We start from the raw sequence: 13,880 nt of genomic DNA, 5'->3' as shown, positions 1-13,880 counted from the left end.
TGATGCTTTGAAATTCAAAATGAAATACAAAAGAGAGAAACGGCGAAGGGGAATTAACTAGCCTTTAAACCCTCGCATGTTCCCAAGAAAGCACAATGCGCGGTACAATTAAAAAGAAAAAGGAAGAAAAAATGCTCTGCAATTAAGGAGTCCCGGCAAGAGTTATACGGAAGACCGGTTCAAGGCAAAATGCTCGAGCTCGACTTCCTCAAAGGGTCGAAGTCTAAAGACACGACCTTAAGGGTAAGATCGAGCCCAAGCAGGGGCACTGTTCATACCTCGGGTCGAGCTAGGTGACCCGTGCTGACTAAAGACCAGAGCGACCGACCTCTTCAAGTTGGGTCATCCCGACCTCTTCTCAAAGAGTTTAGCCAAATTGCCATAGGAGCCCAAAGCATGCCAAACGAAGGAACACAGCCTAATCTAAAGGCAGTAAAAGCCTAGAAGGATAAGGTGGTTCCCCTGAAGGATAAGATGACTTCACTCAAAGGATAAGATAAGATAACTAACTTATCTCTAGAAAGGTCATCCCACACCATTATAAATACACTGGAGCACCCAGGTATAACTCATACTTTGATTCTACACAAAATCCTGCCAAAAGCTCGTGTTAACTTAAGCATCGGAGTCTCTTGCAGGTACCACTACCCTCCGGTGATGAAGGATCAACGGCACCACCAAGTCCAACAAGTCAGACACGGCAGCTCTGGCCACAACCATAGATCTCATCCGAGATCGACATTCAGTTTCAGGTAACCCGCAAAACAGAAACCATATTGACTACTATGATTGAAGCCGTTAACCGCGTGGTCTCCTACCTAAGCTCATGCATTCAAGACACTCCTATTGATGAATGTGGAGGATTAACCAAAGAGCATGTGAGGGAGTGGATTTAGAGCTTCAAGGTGAAGAAGATAAGTTGAAGCAAGAATTGCAACAAGAGGAGGAAGTTGAGATAATTGAACCGGAAGGAGTGGTTGAAGAATTAGGAGAGCCTGATCGAGAATTGGATTCAATCATTGATGAGTTCTTGTCCACACTAACAAATCACCTCGATGATCTTATTGAGCCTTCTTCCATTGAACTTGAAAGCAATGTTAAGGAGGGTGCGCAACCTCCAAAGCATGTGGTGAATGATGAAGAATTGGAAGAAGTTGAGCAAGCAACAAATCTTCCTCTTGATGATGATCCCACACCAACACATGGTCCTTTGGTATTTGAGGAGTCTTTTTCCATTAAAATTGAGGTTGATGTTGAGATAAGTTACACATTACCTCCAATTTGTGACATGAAAGATGGAGAAGAGCTAGAAGAGGTTGGTGAGGAAGTGATTGAATGTGAAGAACCTTGTCAAGAGGTGAACATGGAAGATGCTTGTCAAGAGGTGGAGGTAACCAAAGAAGAGCACAAGGGAGTTGACCTCACATTGTCAAAGTGTGGGGAGGCCTCTCTTCCTAAGTCACCAGAATCCTTTACGCTATTCAAGTGAGTAAAAGTCATATCCCTTAGATTTTTTATTCCACTTGAATATATTTGCTTGAAACAGATGATCAACTTAGGAATATTTGTGGAATGAAAAGCAAGAAAAAGTTGGTTAGTGGTAGGCACTTCGATTCAAGGCTCGCTATTGTTGAGTTATCAAAGTCTAAGTGCAAGGGATGGTGTAATACTCAATTGAGAGGATCCAAGAGAGTTTGGTACTTCAATGAAAATTCAAAAGTCTTGTCACCCGGATTGAACTATGGTAGCCAACAAGAAGATGGGTGCAAAAACAAGGTTTGGGACCCCCGAATTCACTTCAACAATCAACAACTTTGGGGTCTTGTCACTTTCCTTAATTCGTTTGAAGGCTTTATGCGCCTAGTTTAGGATCCCAGTGGACATTGTATATGCAAGCATTGGTGGGGATTCAAGGAAGAGTTCAAGCATAAGCCACCATAATAAGAACCCCATCAATTTTCCAACGTAAGGACTTTAAATAAAAGTGCTAGGTGGGAGACACCCCACCATGGTAACCTCTTTCCATTTCTCTTGTAGATATAATCAATGAATGAATTGAGTTGCCATTGTTAGGTAGTTTTCTTTCTCTTTACATTCTTGTATATATTGCTTTGGTTGCCAGTTTCTCTGATTAAATTGATGCCTTAGATTGTAGGTTAGTTGTTTTGAATTGCATTTTGTTTGAATTGCAAGTTTTGTTTGAGTTGCTTAGTATAGTATTTGAAAAATTTTTCAAAAAACTTAAAGATTTTTATTAGATTTGAATTTTGGTTGGTTTGGAGTTGTATATAATGCAGAGAGAATTTTAAATCCTGTTTTTATGTTTCTAAAAAAAGGCCCATTACGCGTACGCATCGGTCACGCGTATGCGAGACCTCCATAAAGCCCCATGCAAGAATTGTGCGAGCGCTGTGCTGTTGGCTGCTGCTACAATACTAAAAATAGAGAGTTGTGCGACAAGTGTGCTGAAACTGTGCGTTTAGCACAATTTCGCCCCACGCGTACGCGTGATCACCTTCCTTTCTCTCCCTTCACGCATGTGTGACTGACGTGTACGTGTCACCCTCCATTCTTCTTTGCCACGCCTACACTTGCCCGACGCGTATGCGTTGCATCTCATTCACCCATCACACGCTTACGTTTCATTCGCGCGTACGCGTGGGCACCCTTTGTTTCACCCACCTTCTTTTCTTCAATTCTCTCCATTTCTTTTCTTCTTTTCTCTTCTTCTCTTTCCTTCCCTTCCTTCAACCATCATCCACCACCACCATTCACCATTTTCCATAATCACCATTAGTTAGTTGGTTTGAATTTTTGTTTTAATAGATTAGATTGTTAATTTAGGTTATATTTTCGTGATAAGTGTTGGTTTATTATTCTTGTTTGCTGTTTACTGCTGCTAATTATTACCTTGATGCTATTTTAGCATAATTGTTATTGGTATTCATTATTGGACTTCTTTATTGAGGTTATAATTTGTTACTTGATTTTGAGTTCTTCGTGCTTAATATTTTTTAATACCAAGTACCTAAGACATTGCCTTCAAAGCATTCTAAATCTTTTGAATTGCATGATTTGGCCACCATGTGATTTGAATTCTTTTCTTTCACTAGGCAATTTCTTGATGAATGTTGTGCATGTATCTTAATGCATTGAGTTGCTTGATCATATGCATCCATGTGTTATGCTTATGCCTTAATGACATGTTGATCTTTAATTGTTTAACTATGTGCTCTACACATATTTAAAACTGGTCATTTTGGCATAATGCTTCTATTGTAAAATTGGATTGGAAGCTCACCTAGGGGAATCTTTTTGAAGTTCTTAAACTTTGTGGACCATGCTTACTATGTAATTGATTTTCAACTTCTATCTCTCTTTTCCTAAGTTGCATAACACTCATGTCTTCCACTTTATGTCAATTTGGTGATGCACAAAAAATTCAAAGTGTGTCATTGATTGATATGTGATTTTCATACTTTATTTTGTTCATTAAGTTTCTTTGCACATCAATTAATGTCCATTCATTATCCAATTCACAATTGCTTGATTATTGCTCGAGTACTTTTATGCCTCTTTATTTCTTGTTTGTTTGTCTTAACTTAGAAGTTTTCTTTAAAGTATTTCAAGCACACTAGAATGAGTGAAGTGCATACTTCTTTTGTGTAGTTGTGACATAACTTTTAAATGATAGTGTGTGTTTTCTAAACAGCATGCAACTTAGAACCTGATAAACCACTATTTTATAGTTTATCTTGTGCTTAATTGAGTGGTTTTTATCAATTCTTTACACACTTATTCATATAATTTGCATGAGTTTACATTTTTCCTTCCTGATTTTGTGCTATGATTGAAACCATGCTTCTTTGGCCTTATATTTGCTAATATTAATCCCCTCTTATTACCATTCGATGCCGTGATATGTGTGTTAAGTGATTTCAGGGATTAAAGAGCAGTAACGGTTTAGAGGACGGAAAGGAAGCATGCAAAAGTGGAAGGAAGACAAGAAATTGAAGGAACTGCAAAGCTGTCAGCCTGACCCTCTCACACTAAATCGATCATAACTTGAGCTACAGAGGTCCAAATGAGGCGGTTCTAGTTTCGTTGGAAAGCTAACATCTGGGGCTTCGAAATGATATATAATTTGCTATAGTAACCATATAGCTAGGCAACGCGAACGCGTGCTCCACGAGGAAGCGTCGCAGTGACGAAAATCAGCGTGACAGAATTCGCAATCAGCGATTTCTGGGCTGTTTCTGGCCCAGTTCTCGACCCAGAAAACACATATTAGAGTCTATAAAGTGGGAAAATGCATCCAAACAAATACACAACTGATACAACATTCATAATTTACTTTTCATAATTTTGGATGTAGTTTTTAGAGAGAAAGGTTCTCTCCTCTCTCTTAGGTTTTAGGAATTAGGATTTTTCTTAGTTTTAAGATTTAGGATTATTTCTTCTTCATCACAGGTTCAATGTTCCTTTAATTTATTTTCTACTTTTATTTTATTACTTTAATTGATATTTATCTTTTCAATTTAGCTTATGAACCTTTCCATGTTAGATTTGAATATTCTATTTAATATAATTTGAGGTATTTCAGATATAAGATTATTTTATTTTATTTATGGACACTTTCGATTTATCCAAATTATTTTCATTCAAGTAGATTTTCTTTCCTTTTGGCTTTGGTTGAGTAACTGGTAACACTTGAGTTATCAAACTCAACTGTTGATTGAAATTAGAATTCTTTGCTGATTAATTTGTACTCCAATAACTCTAGTCGGTCCATAGGAGCTGACTAGGACTTGAGGATCAAATTAATTAGTCTACTTGACTTTCCTTTATTTAGTAAGGGTTAATCAAAAGTGGGATTAAAACCCAATTCTCATCACACCTGTTAAGGATAACTAGGATAGGAATTCCAATTTTCATACCTTGCCAAGAGTTTTGTTAATTATTAATTTATTTTTCTTGTCATTTAAATTACTTGTTCCTTATTTCAAAATCCCAAAATAACATATATCTTTTTTCATAACCAATAATAAGAACACCTCCCTACAATTCATTGAGAAGACGATTCGAGGTTTGAATACTTCGGTTATTTATTTTTATTGGGTTTGCTTAAGTGACAAACAAAACTTTTGTACGAAAGGATTCTCTGTTGGTTTAGAAGCTATACTTACAACTCGAACTTATTTGTGAATTCTTTACCGATAGAAAATCCGATCATCAGAACCCACACATTATTTTCATCAATATCACACACTTATTACTTCACTTCATTATAGTGATTCTTACCTCATTCCAACAATCCATGCTCCCTTGCTTTTCGATTTACTTATCTTCCTATCTTGTTTTCATATCTGTTAGGATGACTCGCCATAAGGGAAAAGGGAAGCGGAAAAAGAACACGCAGCAGCCGGTTGATCCACCAGCTGAAGATGACAATCCGGAAAGTCGCCGTACCCCCTTGCTCATCTTTAAGTGCACCGAGGACGGTGCAAACTTTTAAGTGTGGGGAGTGACAAGCGGATAAATGTCGGTCAAGAATTACCAAAAGGGTTTTTCCAAATCAACGTCGCAAGTATAGTCTTAACCGACGAGATTTCCGCTAGAGTTAAAATGTGTGTCACAATTAAAATTAATAAGCAGGAGTAGAATTATGAGTCGTTCTCCCTAAGAGTTGACACAAGATGTAAATTATTGGTTAGGATTTCCTGGAGATTTTTAAAGTTGAGAACAAGAAAAATAAATGACTAGAAATTAGAGCGATAGATAACTAGTAAGAGTTGATAATTAATCAATATAAAAAGTCTTGGTTAGGGGTGAGAATCGGAATTTCTATCCTTATTGTCTTTCTCAAGTGTGATGGTAAAGGCTCATTTCTTTCACTTAGTTATCCTCTAATATTTGAAGAAAAGTCAAGTGAAACAATTAACTTTAGCTCACAAGTCTTAGTCACTTCATAGAGATGAACTAGAGTTAGTGAGTTTCAAGCTAATTGGCAATTTTCAATTACCAATCAACACTTAAGTATAACAACTCAAGAGGTTCCAATTATTCAAGCCCAAACCAAGCAAAGAAATCTACTCCATGATCATGGGTGATATTTTCTCAAACACTTGGTGAGCAAATATAAAAGACATGATAAAAACCAGGAAAATAATTCAGTTCAAATTACCACTAACAATAACCAATGACAATAAAACGAGCAATAACAATGAATATGGAAATAACTCAATGCATTAAAAAAATTCAAGAGTAACAAGATCCAAACATGAATTCAAGTAACCAAATGGAAAATAGTGCTAAAGGAAGTAAGAAGAAAACTATGAGGAAAATATTAGAATTGAAGGTAGCAACAGTTTTTCTCAAGATCCAAATGAAAGTAAAACTAAGAAAACTAATACCTTAGAGAGAAGTAGGAGTTTCTCTCACTAGAATTCAAACTAATTGTAAAAACTAAAGCTAAAGTGAAGTGTAGTCTGTCTCAGCTCCATTCCCAGTGTATTGTCTTCATCTTCGGGCTTGAAACTGGGCCAAAATCAGCCCAGAAATCGCCCTCAGTGTATTCCTTTAATTGTAGCACGTGACACTCATCACGCGTACGCGTCAGCTACGCGTACACGTCGGTGGGCTCTACACAGGCCACGCATGCACATCACTCACGCGTACGTGTCAGTGGACGACGCTCCTGGTCACACGTACATATCAGTCATGCGTACGCGTCGCTTGGAAGATGGCTTGATCACGCGTACACTTCAGCCATGCGCGCGAGTCAGTTCCACCTTCTCAAATCTTCAAATTCTTGTGTTCCTTCCACTTTAGCATGCTTCCTCTTCATCCTCTGTGCCATTCCTGCTCTATAAATCTTGTAATCACTTAACGCACATATCATGGCATCAAATGATAATGACAGAGGATTAAAAATTTGCAATTTTAATGTCTAAGAAGCATGCTTTCAATCATAGCAAAAATTCGGAAGGAAACTTAAAAATATGCAAATTATACGGATAAGTGTGAGTAAAGTTGATAGAATCCACTCGATTTGATCCAAAATAAGTCATAAAATAGTGGTTCATCAGGGAGGTCGTTCGACCGATCGGCCGTTTTTGGGTGACAAATTTCTAATTCTAACACTTTCACATTTTATTTTTCTTTTATTATCTAGGTCTTTTAGAATTTTTAGTTGCATTCCTTTGCATATATATAATAAGCTTAGTAAAAATAATGAAATTTTCCAAGTAATTTATTTATAGGGCACCCCCAATTGATTTGAGTAAAAATTTTTCATTGAACTTGCTTGAATTATATAGTGTGGAACATGTTTTTGAGCTAAGAACGCATAAGCATGTGAGTTTTTAGCCTAATTGTGTGGTTACATCATATAACCACTATGTTTATTCTTGTGTGTATTATTCTCTTTCTATGATTGTAATCTTTGATTTGTTTGATTCTTTATGTCCATTATTTTGTGTATGAATGCATTTATATGATTGAGGCCTTTATTTCATTAGCTCACTTACCCTTTTATCAACCATTGTTAGCCAACTTTGAGCCTATTTTAATCCCCTTTTGTTCTTAATTTTAGCACATTACTAGCCTTAAAGTGAAAAATAATAAATGTCCTTAATTTAGATCTTTGATTAGTTTAGGCTAGTGAGTGTGTTTATCATTCAAGTGTGGAAAATTTGGGGAACATTAGGTGAGATAAAAGTGTAAATTTTTGTATTTTGTGGAAGATTTTGGGAATTGGGTACATACTCATGCATTAAATGTTTAAATTATATGCATTGGTACCTTTGTATATAATTCATCAAAAGAAAAAGAGAAAAACAAAAGAAAAATAAAAAGAAAAAATATAGAAAAAGAAAAAGAAAAGCAATAAAAAGGGGACAAAATGCCCCAAAAGAAAGTTCAATAATAAACAATGCATATGTGTTGTGATAAAAAAGAGAATACATGAATGTGTGAAAAAGTGAGAATTATAGGTAGCTAGGTTTGCATTTGAATTTTATAGGTTGTTATATGTGTTAGGTGAGAGCTTAGGTTAATCAAAGATTCAAATTTCAAGCTCACTTGACCATATGCATCCTTACCTTGACGTAACCCCATTACTAACCTATGAATAAGTCCTCATGATACATGTATGCATACATTAAATAATTGTTGATTGTTAGATGAAAAACAAATCTTAGAAAGCATGATTAGAGGAGAATTGAGTGAATCAACCCTATACACTTGAGCGACAAGAGCGGATACACATTCGATGAGGGTTCGATTGCTCAAATTCTATGTCTCCACCGGTTATCATCTCTTTTCTTACAAGTTTGTGAATTCATTTCAATAACTCAATTCAATTGTGGGTTTGATTAATCGCTATTGCTTTAGCCCTTATGTTCATACATGCTTTCTTGGGAATTGATTTATTTTGACTAAATAGTTGCATGCATTTAGATAGATTGCATTTAGATAGAGTGCATATGAGTAGTTTGCATTGAATAAATGTTAATACACCTTGTCTCTTTCTTGAGTTTAGCATGAGGACATGCTTGGTTTAAGTGTGGGGAGGTTTGATAAACCCCAATTTTGTGGTTTATCTTGTCTTGAATTTGGTAGATTTTATCAACTTATCTCACATTTATTCAATGAAATAGCATGTTTTGTAATCCTACCTAAATTTGTGCTTAAGAGTGAAAACGTGCTTTTTAGGCCTTAAAATAGCTAAATCTAATTCACATTAATTCCACTCGATATCTTGATATGTTTGTTAAGTGATATCAGGTTTAGAAGGCAAAGATTGGATTGAAGAAATATAGAGGAAAGCATGCAAAGTGGAGAATTCATGAAGAAATGAGGATTTGTTGCATTCAAGGCCGCGCACGCGCATCATTCACGCGTACTGTGTACGCGTGAGAGAGAATTTTGCCAACGACACGCACACGTCACCCATACATACGCATCACACTAGTCACATGACCTCATTAAAGTGAATACGCTGGGGACGATTTCTGAGCCATCCAGGTCTAAATCCAACTCATTTCTGAGGCTATTTGATGCAAAATTCAAGAGGAAACAAGGGGGAGCAATTAGTGTAGCTTAGGACCATATTTTAGGGTAGTTTTTTAGAGAGAGAAGCTCCATCTTTTCTCTAGAATTAGGGTAGAATTAGGTCAAACTTTCTTAGATTTAGGTTTTATTTCTTGTTTTTATTTAGTTTTCCTTGTAATTTCTTGTTATTACATCTTTATTCTCTTATTTCTTCTTGTTAATTTCTCATTTGAGCCACTTTTTAGTTTATGAACACTCTTGTTACTTTAAATTTCATTTAATGCAATTTGATATTTTATGTTCTTTTCTTGCTTGCTTGAGTCATCATTGTTATTTTTTTTATATTTGGTAGTAGTAGATTTTATTATTTTTGCAATTTATCATGTTTTCCTTTTATGCCTTCTAAGTGTTTGACAAAATGTTTGGTTGGACTTTAGAGTAGATTTTGAGCATTCTTGGCTTGGAAAGAGAAATTAGGCAATCTTGAGTCATTAATACCCAACTTATGTTGGTGATCTAGAGTTGTTAGTTGATCTTATTTCCATTAACATTACTTATGGACGAGGATTAACTAGGCATATTTGACTTTCTTCTGATGTGAAGATAACGTAATAGGCTCTAGCTCTTGGTAATTATTGTGTTATGATTAATGACTAGGATAGAAAGTCTTGATTCTCAATCCTTGCCATGAATGCCTCTTTAGTATTTGTTATCCTTAGTTGTTTGCTTTACTTTCTTGTCATTTAATTTCTTGTTTTATCAACCCAACCCCGTGAAACTCATAACCAATAATTGAGCACTCGATTGTAATTCTTAGAGAGAACGACCCGGGACTAATAATCTCGGTTATTTTTATTGGGTTGAACTTGTGACAACCAAAAATTAAATTTTGATTGAAGGTTGTTTGTCGGTTAGTTAACTAATTTGTTTAAGCAAGTGTCAGAAATTTAAATGTTACTTTCTACATGTAATAATTTATTGACCAAACACAAACTCTTAAATAAAGCACAGTACTACGACGATTAGTCCTTAACTTATAGAGTTGGTGGATGTCGTGAAAAACTAAAAAACAATAAAAAATATTTATTTTTTGATTAATTGTTATTCTTATTAATTGTAATAGAATTTTCAGTTTTTTCACAACTTTAAAGACAAAGTTTTTGTTAAAAAAATAATACAACGAATAAAAGTGGAGGCTAATTTTTGTTACATATAGATGATTTTAATGTGAAACACACAACTATTTGAATATTTTAGTATTTTATACTATTATGATAATGATATAAAACGTAATAAAAATATTTTTTATTACAATAAGACATACTATTATTAACCTTTCGTAAAAAAATATTTTTTAATTATATAAAGATAAAATATTACTATATCCAATAAAAAAACTTAATAATAATAATGTATAACAAATAGTTTGAGTTATTTTTGAGAAATTTATCCTTAATAACTCGATATAAAAACGTATTCTAAAGATGAGTCCAAAGCCTAATTAAAATCATTTTATTAGTCAGTACGATTTACTATAAATAAAAATAATAGAAAAACAAATAATAAGAATTAATAATTTGTATAATTTTTTTATTTAAAATTTCACTCTTATAAATGTTTTTTAATTTTTCTTTAACCTAATGAATCATTTTCTTAATTCTCTCTAATCTCTAATTCCTTTCTATTTTCTATTCTTCCTGTTTTATAAGATAATTAAATTTATCATATAATAATTTATGATAAAATTATTTTCTAATTTTTAAAAGATACCGAAAGAATTGTTTTTTGCATAAAAATATATACTCATTAATTGACAAAAAAATTTTTATTTGTGCTAATAAATTATAATTCAAATCGCATAATCTTAACATTTTCATCTAAAAATTTTAAATTTAAACCTCAATTCTATTTTTTAAAAAAAAAATCATTTGTTTCCTTCGCTTATTTATTTATTTATTTATTTATTTTAGCCTTTGTTTCTTTCGCCCCAAGCCATGCCTCGTTGAGTTTGCAAACTGTTGCCTAGTGTCAGTAAATCTTTATAAACAGCAAAGAGTGAAAAAAAAAAAAAAAAAAAAAAAAGAAAATTGAAAACACCACAAAGCAGTGAAGCATAGGCAATTAGGCACTCTCGCATTCTTATTCTTCTTGTTCAACTTCTTCTGCCTTTGCCCCTTAACCATGGAACGTGTCAGTGATAAAAATCGTCCACAACCACCACGTTCTCGTGAGTTTCTTGAAACAGTTGAAGAGATCACCCGAATCTACCGGTCACTGCCACCTCGACCTTCCATAGAGGAACTTGAAGCTGCCACGTCAGCCTTGGAAACCGTGAACAGCGAGGAGCAATCGAAGCTCAACGAAATCTCGGAGCAACAGCCGCCACGTGGCATCCCTGATGACCTGTTCTCTGTTCTGAAGGATCTCAAGAAGAGCGTGGTGGTTTTCCAGAGCCACCAGCAGAGGAAAGAGGCGCTTCATGTTATTGACATGGAGAAGATGTTTCAAAACTTCGGTGACCTTATTCAGAGGGCGTCTGAGTTGGTCTCCGGCGGTGGCGGCGGCGGCGACGGTGTTGGCACTGAGATTGATGAGGTTGCTGGTGAGAGGTTGGTGGTGATGAAGAAGATAGAGGAAGCGGAAGAGGAAGAGGAAGAGGAGGATGAAGGGGCACGAAAGAATGTTTTGAAGAAGAGTTCATCGGCGAAGAAGTTGTTCTCTCAAGGTTAGCTCCATTTTACTTCTTTAACTGAACTATTTGGCGTACAAAAATGCTATATGCATACCAAAAATTCATATATATCTGTATAAATAAATGTATAATTTATGTTATTTTTAATGTATATTTCTAACATGTATTTTACACACGGGTTGATTTTGTTATACATCTAAGCATGATCGTTTAACGTCTTTTTTGGTAAATTCTGTATATGGTTATTCAATATTCCCATGTCGATGATAAAAGTGCTTGATTTGTGTCACGAACTTAGTTGCGTGTATGATTGGGTAATGTTGTAAAATTGTAATCTAACAGTATATCGACGATTTTTGGTATCAATAGAGAAACAAGTGATAATCTTGAATTTGATTGGTGCTTTAAGTTGTTATTAGGTCGCTTAAGAACTTGAAGGCTATGGTTTGACTTTGATTTTTAGGAATTAATTATGATAGGTTGATTACATGTTTGGGAATTTGTGTTCCATCTTTCTGAGTTCTGAAGGCCGGTTTGCTATCATTTTTCATCCTTTGTTTTGGTAATAATAGGCACTGGAAGCTCTGAGAAATTAAGTATCATGAAAGTCGCTACTGTTATTGAAACTTGTGCTAAAAATGGAGACACAAAGCTTGAGCTTAAAGGGAAATTGGAGGAACAAATGGAATGGTTACCCCTTTCAATTGGGAAACTATCTTATGTCACTGAAATAGACCTATCCGAAAACAGAATCATGGCTCTTCCAACAACAATTGTGGCTCTCAAGGCCTTAACAAAGCTAAATCTTTCTTCCAACCAGCTCATAAACCTTCCCCAATCATTTGGCGAATTGATTAACCTTGTCGAGCTCAACCTCCGCTGCAACAAAATGAAGACCCTCCCAGCTTTGTTTTGTAACTTGAAAAATCTCGCTGATCTCGACTTGAGTTTGAATGAGTTCACAGTTTTGCCAGAGACGATCGGGGGTTTAAGCAGCCTTAGGAGGCTGAACGTCGAGACAAATGAACTTGAGGAGCTGCCATACACAATTGGAAACTGTTCAATGCTATCTATTTTGAACTTAGATTTCAATCAGCTAAAGGCCCTTCCTGAGGCAATAGGGAAGCTTGAGAGCTTGGAGATTCTCACTTTGCACTATAACAGAGTTAAAAGGTTGCCTTCTACAATAGGTAATCTAATGAACTTGAAGGAACTTGATGTTAGCTTCAATGAACTTGAATTCATACCTGAAAACCTATGTTTGGTCGTAAATTTGAGGAAACTAAATGTTGGAAAGAACTTCGCGGACCTAAGAGCCTTGCCGGAAACAATTGGAAATCTCGAGAAGCTCGAGGAGTTGGAGATAAGTGACGATCAAATAAGAGCTTTGCCCGAATCTTTCAGGCTCTTGTCTAATTTGAGAGTTTTCCGTGCTGATGAGACTCCTCTTGTGGTTCCCCCAAGAGAAGTGATTAAGTTGGGTGCTCAGGTATAAAAAAGAGACATTTTGATTTTTAACTCTGGCTTTGATTTCTAGTCTCATTTGCTTGCTGCATTTTACTTAAAATTTGTTCATTGTTTTTTTCTTTCTCACCAGGAAGTTGTGCAGTACATGGCTAATTTTGTCGCTGAGAGGGATGCAAAATTTGTGTCATCAAAAAATAAGAATAGAAGGAAGAGTATTCGATTCTGGCTTTGCTTCGGATTCTGATTTGAGGAGTGATGTCGTTAAATGAACCATGTTGATTGTTATGTTGCCTCAAGTTGTGTTATGTCCTACATCTTCTAATTAATTAATTAATTAATTGTTTTATTGTAATGCAATAATATTTGGCTAGCCTTGTAAATAATTTTATGATAAATACCGGTATTTTGTATTCATTTTATCTCATATATTATGTCAATGCACACTTTTTCACCTTTGAATAATGTTCGGTTGGTCGGATATCGGATGGTTCGGAGGGATCTTCGGATTGATAAGAAGGGGCACGACCTGGTTCCGGGTTGCGGGGTTGGATATGGAGTAGCTGACGTCCCGAGCTCTTCGCAAAGAGGGGGTGTCACCTGCAAAGACACTCCGACGCTCTAGTCAGTCGTGCGGTAGGAGAGAAAAAGGGGAAAAGTAATATGTGTG

The 13,880-nt window shown here is 35.5% G+C and overlaps 1 protein-coding gene across 1 annotated transcript; it reads left to right on the top strand.

Moving 5' to 3' along the window:
• Positions 1 to 11,043: 11,043 nt before the first annotated feature.
• On the top strand, positions 11,044 to 13,627 carry LOC112801124 (uncharacterized). The gene is made up of 3 exons (XM_025843688.3): positions 11,044 to 11,779; positions 12,319 to 13,235; positions 13,344 to 13,627. Exons 1-3 carry the CDS (start codon positions 11,236 to 11,238, stop codon positions 13,455 to 13,457), a joined length of 1,575 nt encoding a protein of 524 aa, XP_025699473.1. The 5' UTR covers positions 11,044 to 11,235; the 3' UTR covers positions 13,458 to 13,627.
• Positions 13,628 to 13,880: the final 253 nt, after the last annotated feature.

This window comes from Arachis hypogaea, chromosome 1 (genome assembly GCF_003086295.3).
Source record: "Arachis hypogaea cultivar Tifrunner chromosome 1, arahy.Tifrunner.gnm2.J5K5, whole genome shotgun sequence".
Classification (NCBI taxonomy): Eukaryota; Viridiplantae; Streptophyta; class Magnoliopsida; order Fabales; family Fabaceae; genus Arachis; species Arachis hypogaea.
Note: the sequence above shows the minus strand (reverse complement) of the source record. Positions and strands in the feature narration are given on the sequence as shown.